Source organism: Cylas formicarius, unplaced genomic scaffold, assembly GCF_029955315.1.
Source record: "Cylas formicarius isolate icCylForm1 unplaced genomic scaffold, icCylForm1.1 PGA_scaffold_12__32_contigs__length_19106922, whole genome shotgun sequence".
NCBI classification, from domain to species: Eukaryota; Metazoa; Arthropoda; class Insecta; order Coleoptera; family Brentidae; genus Cylas; species Cylas formicarius.
The window spans coordinates 13,515,228-13,532,986 of NW_026844225.1; the positions used below are offsets into that span (position 1 = coordinate 13,515,228).

The 17,759-nt window shown below is 35.3% G+C and overlaps 1 protein-coding gene across 2 annotated transcripts in view; it reads left to right on the forward strand.

Moving 5' to 3' along the window:
* LOC132695545 (forkhead box protein P1) overlaps positions 1 to 17,759 on the forward strand; it is a 130,437-nt gene that overhangs the window by 21,723 nt on the left and 90,955 nt on the right. For both annotated transcript variants that reach the window (XM_060659853.1, XM_060659852.1), the window contains exon 2: positions 8,936 to 9,043. In XM_060659853.1, the coding sequence (XP_060515836.1) occupies positions 8,936 to 9,043 (108 nt within the window). The remainder of the gene's footprint in view (positions 1 to 8,935; positions 9,044 to 17,759) is intronic.

Consider the following 17,759-nt stretch of genomic DNA (forward strand, 5'->3'; position numbering starts at 1 on the left):
GGAATTGTCCATTACTTTGCTTCTTGTTAATTTGGATAATTTAATGTATAACAATAAAGGCTTTAATTTATCAAGAACACTCGGTATAAATTTCAGTGGAACCAAAAGCGGCCGGGCAAAAAATTTAAAGATGTCGGTTGTTTGTTCCAGCGCGTAAATATAGATTCGCAAATGTAAGGATAATCAAAATAAAAATAACGTAATGAAGCAGAATCGAGTCTAATCCTCCCGGTTCGACAACTACGTCTTAACTAACTTATCGTAAACCCAAAAAACATCGCATAATAATACCCTAATTATCTCCTCACCGCAACTTGCCCACCCTGTCCTTTTTGCCTGAGACGCCGATACATTTTACGATCGGCAAAAAAAACAAGGCGGCGCCTCTTTGTTGCGGGGTCTTGTCGGATATGACGTAATAATATAAATATTCCAACACTCGGCCATCCTGACTATTGGTCTGTCCTCAGACCTAATGGTGAAATTTAAACGTAACTTCAATCTTTCAAAACTACAATACCATTCTAGCTTGGTGCCTAGTCTTAATCATTACGTAATAAAAAAAACATAATCAATTGTAGGTAGTAGGGTATCTTAAACATAAGCGACATTCCTTTATAAACAATAAAATAAGCAACATTTGCTTATAGGCAACGTTTGCCAAAACACAAAACACCAGCGACGTTCGCTCATAGGCAACGTTTGCCAAAATACAAAATACGAGCGACGTTCGCTCATAGGCACGTTTGCTAAAATACAAAGCACGAGCGACGTTCGCTCATAGGCACGTTTGCCAAAATACAAAGCACGAGCGACGTTCGCTCATTGGCACGTTTGCCAAAATACAAAACACGAGCGACGTTCGCTCATAGGCACGTTTGCCAAAATACAAAGCACGAGCGACGTTCGCTCATAGGCACGTTTGCCAAAATACAAAGCACGAGCGAAGTTCGCTCATTGGCACGTTTGCCAAAATACAAAGCACGAGCGACGTTCGCTCATAGGCACGTTTGCCAAAATACAAAACACGAGCGACGTTCGCTCAGAGGCACGTTTGCCAAAATACAAAACACGAGCGACGTTCGCTCATTGGCACGTTTGTCAAAATACAAAACACGAGCGACGTTCGCTCAGAGGCACGTTTGCCAAAATACAAAACACGAGCGACGTTCGCTCATTGGCACGTTTGCCAAAATACAAAACACGAGCGACGTTCGCTCAGAGGCACGTTTGCCAAAATACAAAACACGAGCGACGTTCGCTCATTGGCACGTTTGCCAAAATACAAAACACGAGCGACGTTCGCTCATAGGCACGTTTGCCAAAATACAAAGCACGAGCGACGTTCGCTCATAGGCACGTTTGCCAAAATACAAAGCACGAGCGACGTTCGCTCATTGGCACGTTTGCCAAAATACAAAACACGAGCGACGTTCGCTCATAGGCACGTTTGCCAAAATACAAAACACGAGCGACGTTCGCTCATTGGCACGTTTGCCAAAATACAAAACACGAGCGACGTTCGCTCATTGGCACGTTTGCCAAAATACAAAACACGAGCGACGTTCGCTCAGAGGCACGTTTGCCAAAATACAAAACACGAGCGACGTTCGCTCATTGGCACGTTTGCCAAAATACAAAACACGAGCGACGTTCGCTCATTGGCACGTTTGCCAAAATACAAAACACGAGCGACGTTCGCTCAGAGGCACGTTTGCCAAAATACAAAACACGAGCGACGTTCGCTCATTGGCACGTTTGCCAAAATACAAAACACGAGCGACGTTCGCTCATTGGCACGTTTGCCAAAATACAAAACACGAGCGACGTTCGCTCATAGGCACGTTTGCCAAAATACAAAGCACGAGCGACGTTCGCTCATTGGCACGTTTGCCATTAATCCTCTTCGTTTTGTATACTAATCCACTTTTTAACATGGTCTGCGGCTACAACAGTTCTTCTACGTTTGAACCCCTCTCGTAAGTCTTCAACTTGGTATCTGTCATTAAATAGTACTTTTGTGATGCGAAAAGGGCCTTTGTATTTCGGATGAAGCTTATGACTGGCACCCGTAGTAGGTATACTCGTTATTAATACTCTAACTAGGTCACCGTCGTTGTACCTTTTGGAATCTCGTCGTGTTTTATCATAGCGTTCTTTTTGTTTTTTCTGGTCCCTCGATATGTGATCCGAAATTTTACACCTAAGCTCTTCCAGGTCTAGCCTATCGATTTCGTCTTGGATTTCATTCAGAATTATTGCCTCTGCCGCATGTTTTGAATTAGAGCCAATAAGCGCCTTCATGGGGGTCGAATTAATACCCTTATTAAAACTTGTATTAAGTGCGATTTGCACTTGTTTTATCTATTTGTCCCAATCTCTTTCGTCCTTGCCTGCAGCTGTTGTTGATAGCGCACCCACAATGGTTTTGTTATATCGCTCACATTGGCCATTACTTCTGGGCGAAGCAACGGCATTTAAAACGTGCTTAATCCCATAAGTATTACAAAATGTTCTAAAAGTTCGAGATGTAAAAGCTGTCCCTCTATCGCTTATAATTCTGCTAGGTACTCCAAATAGATATATTAGGTCGGTTAAAACCCTAATAACGTATTTACTTTTTTGATTATGTACTGGTTCGATTACAGTGAATTTAGTAAATGCGTCAACAATCACAAAAATATACTTATTCTTCGTTTTGCTTGTCATAAACGGCCCAACATGATCTACATGTAATGTATGAAAAGGAATCGGATGTTTCTCAATAGGGTTCAATTTACATTCTCGTTTAGAAAACGACTGTTTGTAATACATACAACTTAGACAAGCGTTAACATATTTCGTTACGAATTTCCTCATTTTTGCGAACCAATAGTTTTCACGAATTCTTCGTAACACTTTTTCTACATTAAGATGCCCATAATCATCATGACACAAACGACAAATTTACATACGTGCTGCTCGTGGAACAACCCATGCTTTGGTTCCATTTCCTAATTTTTTGTATAATTTGTTATTCCTTAACTCATACTGCTCAAAGTAAAACTTTGTATCGCTATTTTTTATTTTATCGGCTAAAATGTTTCGGATTCTACAAATCTGTTCATCTTGCATTTGTGCGCCGGTAATCCAGTAAGCTTCTGTCAAGTCTATTTGAAAAACTTCAACTTTAAAATTATTGTTCGATTTGGGGTTTCTGCTAAGAGCGTCAACATGCGTCATCTTTTTGCCGGCCCTGTACTCAATTTCGAAGGTATATTCTTGAATTTGCGGCCACCATCTTCCAATGCGCGGGATCAAATCCTTCTTTGATAAGCTCGTTCGCAAGGCATTACAATCCGTAAACACTTTAAAGTTTATCCCCAATAAATAGACCCGAAAATATTTTAAGGCATAAACTACAGCCATAGTCTCGAGTTCGTATGAGTGGTACTGCCTTTGGTCGCTTGTTGTTTTTTTTTGCTAAAGTAAGAGACAACGTGCGTATTACCCTCAGCATCGTATTGAAGCAATATTGCCCCGACACCGATGGAACATGCGTCTGTGTGAAGTTCGGTTTCTAATTTAGGGTTATATATTGCAAGAATTGGACAAGATATAAGCTTTTGTTGAATTTGGTGAAATGCTTCTTTTTGTGGTACGCTCCATATCCAATTCGCACTTTTGAGAGTTAATTTTGTTAGAGGCTCGACAATCATGGAGAAGTTCTTGACAAATTTTCGAAAATAACTTGCTAATCCAAGAAATTGACGCACTTGCTTAACGTTGGAAGGATAACTCATATCCAATACCGCTTGAATATTCTTCTTACCTGGCCTCACTCCTTCTGCACTGATTTCTCTCCCAAGATATTCTAGAGTAGTTGCAAGAAATACGCACTTACTGATTTTTAAAGTAAAGTTATGTGCACGAAGTTGGATTAACACCTTTTTTAAGCGTTCTAGTCCAAGGCGGACGTTTGAATTTGGTGTTATTCTCATGAAAACTATAAATTTCGGTAGGCATGTTACCCACGGTGTTTAGATACGCATAAAGTGCATTGGCATTCTCATGTTGTGCGGCTCTAACAGTTCGCGATATATTATCGTCTTTAATACCGTCGATTACTGCGTCAATCAAATAAACGTCAGGTATATTTATGTTAAGTGCCCTTAATTTAGACATTTTTTTAAAACAATAATCTCCTATGTTTTGTCCCGGCTTAGTTTCGTAATTAGCAGCGTCCTTTAGTAACTTGGAAAATGGAACAGACTTACGGAAATAGAGGCTCATTGATGTTTTAATTTCAATCCAGCTTGAGTCGTACTCCAAGTTCTCGTCGTACCATTGACGAGCGTTACCTCGTAATCGTCCGGAAATTATTCGAAGAATAGTATCATCGTCCCACTGATAACGTTCTGCCAAACTATCCACTTTACTCAACCAATTATCCACCATCACGTCATCCCGACTTGGGTCAAATTTTGGCACTAAAAGTTCGTCTCCCGCGCGAAAGACCGGCTTACGCCTTTTTAAATCATTTAATTCTTTCCTCAAACGTTTTATTGTCCGTTTTCTCCTCGAGCTATTATCGGAAGAGCTATAACTCGAATTCGAACTGTCACTATCACTTCCCGAAGACGAGGATGAACGTTCTTTCCGTGTATTACGCTTTTCACTTGTAACTGTTTTCGATTTAAATCTTCCCATGACGTACAATAATTTTAACTTGTCCGAGAAGAGAAAAAAAAAAAACGAAAACGATTGTAAGTGATTTTAGTAAAATCCCACCGCTGCTTTGTAAGGATAATCAAAATAAAAATAACGTAATGAAGCAGAATCGAGTCTAATCCTCCCGGTTCGACAACTACGTCTTAACTAACTTATCGTAAACCCAAAAAACATCGCATAATAATACCCTAATTATCTCCTCACCGCAACTTGCCCACCCTGTCCTTTTTGCCTGAGACGCCGATACATTTTACGATCGGCAAAAAAAACAAGGCGGCGCCTCTTTGTTGCGGGGTCTTGTCGGATATGACGTAATAATATAAATATTCCAACACAAATGCTTATGTGTATCAGATAAAGAAAATAAACAAGGGAAAACAAGGCCATTTGTAAATTAAAACACAAAATGCTAAACAATTTACTTTATGTTGCGTGCTTGTTAGAGGTTTATAAAAAGCACCGTGCGTTACAGTGAAAAATTTTGCTTACACTTTTCCGAGCATACCGAACAGACAGTTCAAACTAGAGTAAATATAATCTATTCTAAAACCAATCGTCGATGGACGGGTGTTGCTGAAAAGTTTCCGTTTTGGGCATGATTAATAACTAGTCGGTTTCCTCAGATAATAGAGTAATAAAATCTCATTTAGGCCAGCAAACTTTCACTGGATAACCCACCTTTAATTTATGCCATTTGCACAGTTTGGTACTATTGCGATTATACTTGAAAATGTGTTTCACTTTACCACGCCATCGTGATCTTAAGATTACTAGCTATTCTCCAAATCAATTTTTTTTCTACATATCTTCAGATGATGACTCAATAATATATAATGGCATTCTGGACAGAGGTTTGCCAATTTTCTGGCATCACGTCTTTAACGAATGGCTTAAACAGACGGTCCAATCTTTCGTCTTAAGTTGGCCAGTAGTACAAAACCCATGTCCCATGTCTATGGGATTATGTTTTTCTGCTATCAAAATGCTAGTGTAAATATGCTTATAGCTTCTTTTTATAAAACTTCTTCTAACTAGCTAACGTTTCGCCAATTATCCTGTTGACTTGTTGGCAGATTCAGTGAAGCTCTGAAGAGGCCAACAGGATGATTGGCGATACCTTAGAAAGTTCGATCCAGCCAAAGCCGACGCAGGAGGAATCCAGAAGTCTTATAAAAAGTATTATAGTAGCCTGTGAAAGTTTCTTTAAAAATATGCTTATAGCTATTAATTTCGTCTTTATCATATTTGCTTCAATTATAGGTACAGTTGGTGTTAGTTAGCGTACTCATTAACTACCCATGCCAGAAATTGCTGGTCTGTGCTCATTGAACCTTTCCATATTGTTGGAACCACGTCAAGACTTATTTTGTTCCTTAACGAATAATTGCGTCGCTTTAACACGAAAGCCTTCATATCCGAAAGCACTTTAATATGAATTGTTTCATCTTCCCTAAAATCGTGCAAAGGTGGTATTTTTATATTGCCAAATTTTTTAAAACAAAATAAAGTTTCAGCTCAGAGAGTTATTTTCCTCTCTGATTTTTGCTGACCATGTTTTTCATAAGAATTTCCTGCTTAGATTTTAAAGGAATAACGTGGGTATTTTCTTTTTATTGTATAATAACTATCCGCAACGTAATTTCAATTCTTATTGCTCCACTCTTGAGTGAAACATTTTATAAAAACGCCTACGATAAAGACGGAAAAGTAAAACAGCAATAGGGGGAGATAAACGGCTGCATTGGTAGACTTAAAGGTTTATATTTTATAACTTTAATGTCGGAAAGGAAATTTATACGGGACATTGAATTTAGTCGAAAAAGATATTATAATTTCATTTGTGTAAACGCGTCGACTTCTCGCGCCCTTTCCTACTATAAAACATCGCCATGTTCCTTCCCGTTTAGTTCCGGATTCGCTCCGGGCGCGGAATTTTATCCGGTCCGAATTTCTGGTTCACCCCGGATTTATCCGACAGTCCGCAAGATTTTCGATAACTAACTTTGTAACTCGTTTATTTTGACTTCGTGGCGTTTGTTTATAATTTATGCATCCGTCAGTTTACATTAACGTCACGAATTGCTGTTGGTCCATAGGGCTACAGTTTCCTGTAACAACAACGTAACCGAGATCTAACGTTATTGCAAGAATAAAATACATTTTGCTGCTTATCAGCAGATACGGGAAACAAAGTCGCTTTAATCGGTAAAATAACATATTCGAACAAGCTCGGATCAGCATGTCCAAGCCATCACGGCTATACGCTGAGTCAGTCGGCAAGAAAGCCATTTTTTTTCACGGCCCATGTTTGTATATAAATGTTGGGATGTTTATTTTTGCCGCAGGTGTCCGTGTTTTCTTTCAGATCTCGACACAAACACGTTGCTGCGAGTCATTCGAACGAACACATCTTGTTTAACCCCAAACAATTCCTTAGATGGAATGCGTTTCGCCTAACTGGAAAAAAGAACCGTTAATCACGCAATAATTGTCATGTTTTTCAAAACAGTCGTCGTATCCAGGAAAGATTCGGTTGTTCGGTTAGAAGTGAAAAACATTTAACTCAGCTAATGCTGACGTGACACAAAACGCAACCATAAAGATCTGTAAATTAGCGAGAAGAATAATTATGATAACATACCGGAAATGGAGGGTTGAATAGGAAAAACCAAATTATATAGACACTGATAAGTAGATGAATTTTTGAACAACTACTTTTTGGAAATATAGAGAATACGTTTGTCTAACCGACTTTCGACTGTTAATAAGAAATAAGCATTATCAATCAGTTCAAAAATATAGGGAAATCATATGGTGGATACATTCGACGTGACTTCGTATGTTGTTTGAGATTCTTTGAATCTTTAATGGGACGAAACCTTGAAGTTGACTATTTTCGATCAGCCATAGAGCAGTTTCTTGACAAAAAAAGATTCCCTCCAACATTATATTTCAGATTCAATTCTATATATAAAGTGATTCACTAATACATAACGTAAACTTAGGAGGAAGATACGAGCTCTGAAATATTAATATATTTATGCTTTTTTTTTTGATTTTCAGGCTGAATGGTGAGGTGAGGATAGAAAATCAAAAAAATTGATTTCAAAGAAATTGAAGATTGTATCAAGAGGCATAACCCAATCTTGGATTGAACCTTTGATTTTATGGATTGAGAGCTACAATAAAAAATATGCTATAACTTTTTTACTTCCTCTTCATTCAATATCTTAAACGTGATTTTTATTTGACATGTAAAGTACTTTCCCTGAAAAGAACCCATCCTAACAAACTTTTTTCTTATTTTAACACAAGCAGTGACGATGCAGATGGATTTTCCGTTTTATTTCGAAACGGAAAACCATAAAAGTGTCAAAATTGAAGGGTAAACCTTATGCTGCGATAACTAAAACCCAGGAACTTTCCACGAAAAAGTTTGGGTTGTAATGTTGTAATGATTTAATGAAATGTTCCACCCTGTAGGTGTCTTGATATGGAATAAGTGTACCAAATTTCAGTTAATTGTTTTAATGCTTGTAATATATTGAAACTTTTTTTATTTTAAGCTAACATGACACGTGAATTAATAAATCACCCCGTAACGTTGGGACCTTACCAAAACTAATACGACTAACTTTATAAAAAGTACCTAAATAAAATATTATATGGAAAAGGGTTTGTTGCACTTCGTTTTACCCCCTAAAACTTTTTAATCGATACAAGAGCAACAAAAAATCTAATGAACTTCGTAAGGATGGAGATTAAGTTGAAAAGGCCAAAGTGAATCAATTTATAAAATATTTTCCCATAATTTTATTCATTAGCAAAGGCGATTGTTCTGGGGTAAAACGGGGAGACCCGATGCAGCAAAAAAATCCGAAATCTCCCGTGTTGATGGTTTCGCCGCTATATTTTGCTTTTATTTTCCGGTTAGGAGGGATTACGCTTCCCCTAATGACCTTGAAATTGCTACTCCGAAATACCCCCAAATACGTCAGTTAACTCGCCACGGATATTGGGGTAAACTAATTTCACTCGTTTTTTAAATATCGTGCATTTTTTATTTTTATTATTATTTTTTATCAATGATTTAGGCGATTAACATTTTATTCTCAAACCTTAATTGAACGAAACTTTTTTTAGTCTCAATAAAAACTAATTATACATATGTTTCAATGTAATACAACACCCGATTTTAAAAAAATGTATAATGTATTATTTCTAGGGCCATATAGGCGACGTTCCTTATGAAAGTTCCGTGGGGTGGTCAAAAAGCCATTATCCATCAACAACTAGCCCTTGGCTTTCGAACATCAGACATTCCCGATATAGTGTAAGTAGATTTTTTTTTTAATTCCAGAAGATGAATATCATCACACAAAAAATACGCTACGTAGGAAATATACTCTATAGAAGCTAGATTCACTTCGGTAACTATATCAATAAAGAAACACCAACTTAGTGCAAATATGTTTACCTACCCTACGAGAACTGTATATATCCAAGAAACTGCGTAATAATAACAGGCCATTTAATTCAGAACAACACCGTTATTTCAAAAGTTTCCTTGATCTCCAAAGTGTGAAAATTCGGGAGAGCGTGTAACTTCCCCTAGAGGAAAAGTTAATATGGAATATTTTACAGATATAAACCCGAAAAAGATAAAAGAAACGACTTTAAATTATATACAGCCTTTAAAAATTGCTTCCGTCTAAAATACCGCCATGGTTTGCTGAAACCGAAAAGTTAATTTTTAAACGACATTTTTAAATATGTCATACTTGGTTTTTTTAACTACTGTAAAATCAGACTACATTCGGAAAAACGGGGTCTGTGGCTTAGCAATAAATTCCGATCCTCCCTTGTTTGTTGTTTACACCGTAATGGTATCATAATAACTTCGACAGTCTGGAAGAGCTCGAGAGTATCACCGAAAAACCTTTGTAAGGAAGATTTAAAACCCAAAGCGGAAACTTATATTGCATTTTTTACCATTTCTTTTTGTCCCTCGTAAACGGAGACCGTTGAAATGGGGACGATTGTGTCTAAACGAAAAACAATACACCTAAACAAATATTAATTCTCGTTTTAATGTCGGCTGGGGTCGAGTTATTATTTGACAAAACAATTAAATTAAAAATATTCGAAACGATTGCGGATGTTTGTTCCGTCATTCTGCCGACATTAAGTTAATATTAGTAATCATTCTAATTTTAAATATAAAAAATTAATTATCAGAAATTATAGATTTGATACAAGTATAAATTTGTAGGCTAAAATGTAATAGTATTTTTCCCGATAAATATTTATAAACAATTCAAGGTCGGAATTGATAAGACTGGTTTATTTTTACACGCTTAATTTGAAGTGTAACAATGTAATAATTCTTAAAAATACGGTTTTCAAGTGCGTCTGCGTGTGTGTACGCCAGATATATAGAACATTATTTAGTAGTTTTTATTTACATGTACAGATAATGGCCGGAGTTTGCGAGGACAATTTTAAGGCTTGCTGTCGAAAGATAAAAACGGTTTGAAATTGTACTTCACAGCATTGCTTAATATAAAAACGTGATTTTGTTCTAAACAATATGTTCGAAATTAGACAGCAACCGCCGCGCCCCCGCCACTGGTCCGATACGTCGTATTAACTCGCGTACGAAAAATACCGAAGAATGGTTTATAATTTTGTGTAAACAAATCGTCTTCCAGTTCAAATTCTTGAGGCTCGGCTAAATCTCGAGACGAGGGGAGCAACAAAAAAGAAAATACGTCGTATAACTGCTTATAATGCCGCTTGTAAACACTTGTTAAAAATTGCTGCCCTCGTTGTAAGGCCTTTTGTCGTTTCTTCCGGATCTTTTTCCATCGCATTCAGGTGACAGTTTCCAATGTAATTAAAATCATAATTAAATTTTTTTATTAATTTCGTCTTGACGTTTCCTGTGGCAGAAGAGTAATAACGAATATTTTTTTCCGGTATTTTTAAACCACTTTACTTTAGGAACTTGTAGGCGGACAGATTTTCGTACAAAGATACGTGTAGTCTTAACGAAGTATTCCATTCAATACGTAATCCGTTAGCAGATATAAGTTGGACAAAGAGTTGGAGAACGAAATTTAACATTACAGTATTTAAAATCACCAAAAAATAGTTATTATAAAAAAATATTAACAAACAAACAAACAAAACAAACTTAAAAATAAAGCGATAGTTTTTTTACACTTCTCTATTGTTCTAAATCAATAAGGTAATATATAACAAGAAATTCTCTCTTAATAGCTCTGACTTCGAGAATACTTACTATTATTTATCACAGCGTTGGAGAAATTTACTTATTTATAACAATACGTGAATAGATTTTAAATTGCCTAAAAAACAGTCTAAAATTTTTAATATTTCTTAAATTTTCTGGAACTTTCAAAAATTTTATTTTTATAGCCATCGCGAATAGCCATAATAGGTTTTTGTGTTTTTTTTTAAATATTTTGTAAATTAATATCAATCAGTCAATCTAAAATTTTTAATTTAAAAGCCATGTAGATAACAAAGCAACATCCGGACACTAAGTTTTTACATGACAACGAAGGCCACTGTAAATTATCAAAAATAATAATAAAATTTATCAACTAATAAAACACAATTAATACGCTGTCGACAATTATTATCGTCGTACCCTTAGGATGTTTGTTTTCGAATTTTATTTTAATGACAAAACAATTTTATAACCAGTTTAAAAAAATAACGTTTTATTCGCCTCGTCGCGTTTGTTCAAAATTTGTTTTCGTTGCCTACAAATTATCTACACGGGTATTTATCGTTGTTGCAATCTAACCGCATTTTCCATTATTTAAAAAAGGGCACTATTTATCAGAAACGATTTTTCAAAAAACCCAATCGATCGTCGCACTGACCTACAACATTCATATTGCGATTACGTCAACACATATTATTCAATTGTTGATAAAGTTCGAACAGGTCGTGTGTAATGTTCGCAGGAATAGTAAATTAACGCCCGAAAACTCTTACTAATAACAAGATAACAATAACCGTTGGTATTTTTTTAATTGTTCGAAAACTACGCAGAACAATTGGGTTGACACCTTCATGTCAATACCTACGCGCAATATTTCGTTTAATTATTAACGAATCAACACGAATTTATATTTCGTCACATTATTTATTTATACATTAATTTTTGTTTAATAAATAGAACGATTTTGAAAATTTGCGCAGCAAGCAACACGACGTTTGCTCTAGTTTCTAAATAGTTACACACACACACACACACAAAGAATTCAGTGGATGCAATAGCCACAAGTTTTGCAGGTTTTTTTCACTTTTACAGTCCCCCTCGTATAATCAAAATGTACCCATGTCGAAATATTAAAATTAGACTGGGACACGGTGTATAATACCTTCAAAAAAAAATCTATAACATTGTGCGCGCAAAAAAAAATCAACAATATATTAGTTAACCTCCGCGACATTGTTAGCCACCCTGGAATAGTTTTTAAAGAAAGAAATAATAATGGAAATCACCGGACATGTGTTATAAAAATATATCAGCCGGTAGCTTTGTGTAAAATTTACGTACGAAAAGTTGTAGCCTTCCAATATATTTCTAATTCTGTCAAGTCGGATAAACAACTGACGTCAGATTATAATAAACAAATAAACATGATGTACAGATAAAAGATGTTTATTATACAAGTAGCGCTGTTGCCACGTTTTATTTTTTAACGTGTCCGATCTGGGCAAAAGTCCGCTCTTCTATTTGGTCGGAATTACTAAGTTAGTTACTACCATTGAATAAATAAAAAATTATTATTATAACAAATTAAAACTTGATTATGCCGAAAATTTGCTATACTCTGCACCGTGTAGCTCGAGGCGCGGTAAATAAGAACATAAAACTTTTAATTTGTATAACTATGTTGATTTTGGCAGAAGAAATGTCAAGTCAAATGCTTTGTTTCGTGTAATTCTGGCTAAACTGTGGCTACTCTAAAGACACTTTAGAATTAAACATCGACAACGTTGCGACTATATAAAACGCCCTAAGACGGCAAGCATTTGTGCATTTGAAAAAAAGGATATCTGACAACACAGCCGGGATGTTGTTTACGTATGCCAATCAATTACACCGGCGTTTGCGTCCCTATCCTTGTCTTGCACGTGGAAAAACGAGAAAGAAACAAGATACCATGTTCCGCTTTTCTTCAATCGAATAATGTTGTATTTATTTGTGACTTGGCCAGCGGCGCGGTAATTATTACAAAAAAAAGATTAAATAGCGGTAAAAAAAATGTTTTTCTTTTTTATTTCGACGATTAAAATTTGCGCAATATTGTTCATAAACAATTATGTACACGTAAACAGGCCGATTAGTCAAACGGAGGAATTTGATGTGCATTTATGCCTTGCCTAGTGTCTACATTTTGATAAACGAAGAATGGAAGCACTCCCTACAGACTTACTTCGACGACTGTGTGACCCTTCAACATTTCTTAACATAAATAAGATAAAAGAAAGGGGACTCGCGTAGAAACATTATTTCCTCAACTGGCGTCTCATGAAAATATTATTATTAGTATTATTATTTGTAAATCGATAATGTATTTATTTACTATAATTTACAATAACCTAATTTTTCAAAGAAACTTCCACAGGCTATTGTAATGCTATTTAAAAAACTTGCTGGCGTTTCGCCAATCATCTTGTTGGCTTCTTCAGAGTTTTACTGAAACTGTTGTAAGTAGTATTACAATAGCCTGTGGAAGTGTCTTTGAAAATCTAACAAGCCTTTATGGCGAAGACATCAAGCCCAAGAGCAGAAAGTTAGAAGATCACCGACTGATTACTCTGTATGACTTTTTTGTTACGTTGTCAGATCCTCATCCGCTTATAAAATTATTCGTACATCTAGTTTTGCTTTATTTCGAGAAAGAATTCATGATACCCGTAAAGAAGTAGATAAATCTCCTGTCTCTACACCTTGAAATTGCTTCCATCTTGTCCCCATTTGAGTTCGATATCCTTTCAAATATGATTCATGATAAAGCTGAAAATCTTCGTTTATCTTCTACCCAAGATCCCATTCAACAATTTGAAAAACTAACTTCAACACTAGTGAAACTCAAAGTCCAACTACCATACACTGGACACTTTTGCAGACTGGAATAATTTCAAATGTCGGGTCTCTCCTAAACAAATTTCCATATTTAACAACCAATGAAATTCGATTTGAAACTGCAAAAATCCTTTAAAAAAATCGAAACCTCCTAAACCTAATATTCCGAACCCTGAACGCATTGCTTTAAAATCTCTAAAATCTAATGCAGTTTCGATTCATAGGCACGAGGAATTCAGAAGTTTTGTAAATGGTATAATTTACAATAACCGTATTAGGGAGTTTTTGATGCATTTACAAAGGGATTGTTCAGTGATATTTTAGACCTAGGATAAATCTGATAAATATTATTATGTGCCCTTGTTGCATAGTTATGTGTATTATTAGAAAATAAAACTTTTGCTTTGATACTTTTAGATATTTAAGCTTTTAGAAGTAGCATTTTAATAACTTTTCCGTTTGTCCACATTCAGGATCATCGGGAGAACCTAGTTAGGTTCTCTACTAGACACCCATGCAATGTTTTAGTATTTATTTTAATATCTATCCTGACGTTTAATCAACATGCATGCGGTCTTATCTATATTATTTTTTACGTAAAGACATATATTATTCAATGTAAACATGTATTAATATAAAAACGCTATAATTTGAGTTTTGCGAAACTTTCGACGATGATAGAAACCGCAAAATCCCATACCATTGTTTCTAAAAAGCTCTCCTAACATAAGTATATGTAAACAATATCCGCTAGTAATTTTCAAACAACTCCGTATATCTTTGAAAGACACCGATTCCATTAATGGCATTTCATTTTTTAATAGCTATTTGTTTTTCCTTATGCATCATGTCTAGTTAAATATTGTTAACGTTTAAACAAAAAGACAGCAAAAAAGAACCTCCACGCTAGAATATTTATATTTCCAAACGAAGCCGCTTATATGGATTTAGATAAATATACACAACAAATGTTTGTTAAATATTTCTTCGAAACCACATTTTCATTGTTTACACAAATTAACCGATGTATGTGTTCGTATTTCTTCCCATCACCTGTCATGTGCGTCCAGTTCATTTCAAAACTGAACCATTGGCGGCACAAACGTTTGTATCACATCAGATCATTTGAAGATTGTTCTAATTTTTTGTACTAATGGGTACCAAACACAATCGCGGGTATCGCTAATTGACGAAAACGTGAATAAGGAAGTAAATCATAAATAGAATTTAATTCACGGCACTGTATGTGGCATATCATTGGTCGCGTTTTAAGGAAATTTGCATAATATCTGCGATGTGGGGGTGTATATTTGATTTAAGGACGGTTTTGCCAAGGATATAACGATATTTTAGATGTTGTTTGTATTGTTTAATATTCGTTCCAGTAAACCAAAAGGGAGAGTCAGTTAATTAATGCACACGGCCGTACACGTTTCCAGTGCTTTCGTTCGTGCTTGGTAAACGAATATTTATTTTATTGTCATAATAATTAAACTGCAGAAAGATCTTAAGGAATATGAAATTTGCATGAAAATTACTCAAAACTCTGAAATAAATGAAAGGAAAGATCCCAAATTTAAATCCAGGATCAGAAAACGCCATGAGCGAAATCACAAAACAACATAAGGTTTTCGTGGTCCTTAGTTTGAACCCAGAAGCAAAAAACATAGTCAAAAGCAAATGCAAAAGGTACCGCACAAAGCTAAACCTTTTCACCAACAGAAAATCAGTCAGTACGTTTTCGAAAAGCGTGTTTCGACTTCAATTAGTGCCGTGATGCCTTGTCTTGCCTTTTGTATTTTGCATTTCTCTCGCCTTGATTTTGCTGTGGAAAGGATTCAGTCGTAAGCGCAGCTATCGAGCTTCCTGGGTCTCATTAGTTTGGCATAGAAGTCAAAAAGCTATTTAATTTTAAGAAAAATTCGTGTTCGCTAAGTTTGTTTGCATAGAATGGGAAAAAAACTTGCCGGATTGCACAATGAATTTTTGAATAAAAATGATATCGATGATTGAGGATTGTAAATTAAAATTGATAGCTGCATGCTTAACTAGCACCAAGATGACAGTAGCAACCTTACTCTCAACTGACAGTTGATCGAAAATGATAAAGTCAATAAATCAATACAGAACAGAAAATGTGGTAGCAGGCCCGGTGTCTCAAATTTGTTTTTTTACTTCCCCGTTGGTACTACTAGGCAACTATAAATTTATCTACAATGTATTTAAAACAATGGATACTTCTGGGAAGACCTTATTACCATTTAAACTCTTTTCTATAATTGAAAAGTACAACTTATGAATAATTGAGAGTTGGTTTTTGTCTAAAAGATCTTTCTCTAATCTCTCTGTCTATAGTCCCTTCGTCCTGATTGCCTCTAGAAGTCCATTTAAGGTTTTTCCGTACTTCCTTTGCTTGAGCATGCTTCTGATCGATATGACTTTATTACGCTCTTAACTATTGTGTTATATATTCTTCTTTTGCTCTCTTTTGTCTCGAAGGATTTCGTTTTTTTTTTTGTCCATTTCTCCAATTTGTACGTGAAAATATCTGTAAGTGTTCGTTTAATAACTATATTATTTAATTTTTCAAGGAGACTTCCACAGGCTACTGTAATACTTTTTACAATATTTCTGGATTCCTCCAGCGTCGGTTTTTGCTGAGTCGAAATTGTCAGTTTCAGTCAAGCTCTGAAGAAGCCAACAGGATGATGACTGGCGAAACGTCAGCAATTTCGACTCAGCAAGAACCGACGCAGGAAGAATCCAGAAGTTTTGTTAAAAGTAACTGTATTATCTAATTTCATGTGTCCGTGTTGCGCCCTATAGACATGTATGTTTTTCCTATGTTCACATCAATTCCCCAGAGTTCACATTGTTCAATCAGTTTCCTTGTCAAATAATTTAGGTCTTCGTAATTTTGGACCGCATTAGGTCGTTATTCTTACATTTCTGCGTCCACTGTTTTAACACATTGTCCTTGTACATTTTGAACAGAGAGGGAGATAGACAACACTTTTACTGTTTATTTCTTTATCGTACATTGTTCCGACTGTTCTCATTAGTTCGGCATTTAGTTCTAAAACATTAAAATGGTAAAAATTGAAGAGAAATATTTTATTTTATTATTGCTTTTTATTATTATAAGGTGCCATATTATACCAATTAAAAACTAATTGTATTAGGGACTCTTGCCAAAAGGTGTAATTATCCTTGCTTTATAATCGCACATATTACAAATTTCCCATTATCACTATATTACGAGTGACTTTTTGTATATATGCATTCCACATCATTGAACGTACGTAAATAAATAAACCTAGACTAATTTTCCATAGGAATTTGCGCCAGATGTTAATTTTTATAAAACAGCCAGTTAAATAAAAAATTATTTGTGTGTTATTTCATTTAAAGCTCTCTGAAGGAAAGCGATTCATTTTAAGATAAATATTAATTAAAAATGAAATCAGTTGGTTTATGTGATTGTTGTTATATGTTTATATAAAAATTCTTCTTAGTCTTTAATTGTGTGTTATTCAAGGATACATAAAACAAAGCGAGTAATTTTATAAATCTTTCTCGATTTATCCGCCAGTGCGAATGTTGGATTATTAAGTTTAATTTAAACAAAACGGTTTTGATCACATATCCTAAAAAGTTTATGTTAATGTAATCCTTCGAAATTAATATGTGTTTACTCTAATTTTATTTGTTTTACATGCATATGTTTTTGTTAACATTTTGTACATTTGTTGGCACACGTTTCAGATTATTAAATAGAATAGAAAATTAAATTTCACCCTTAATATTACGTGGGGAATTATTGTATTTTGTTAAGCAAATAAATACGCCCTTTCAATTCGCGATGCCTAATTATTTTGTTGCAAAAAACAATTACAGTTTGTTTCACTCGGAATAT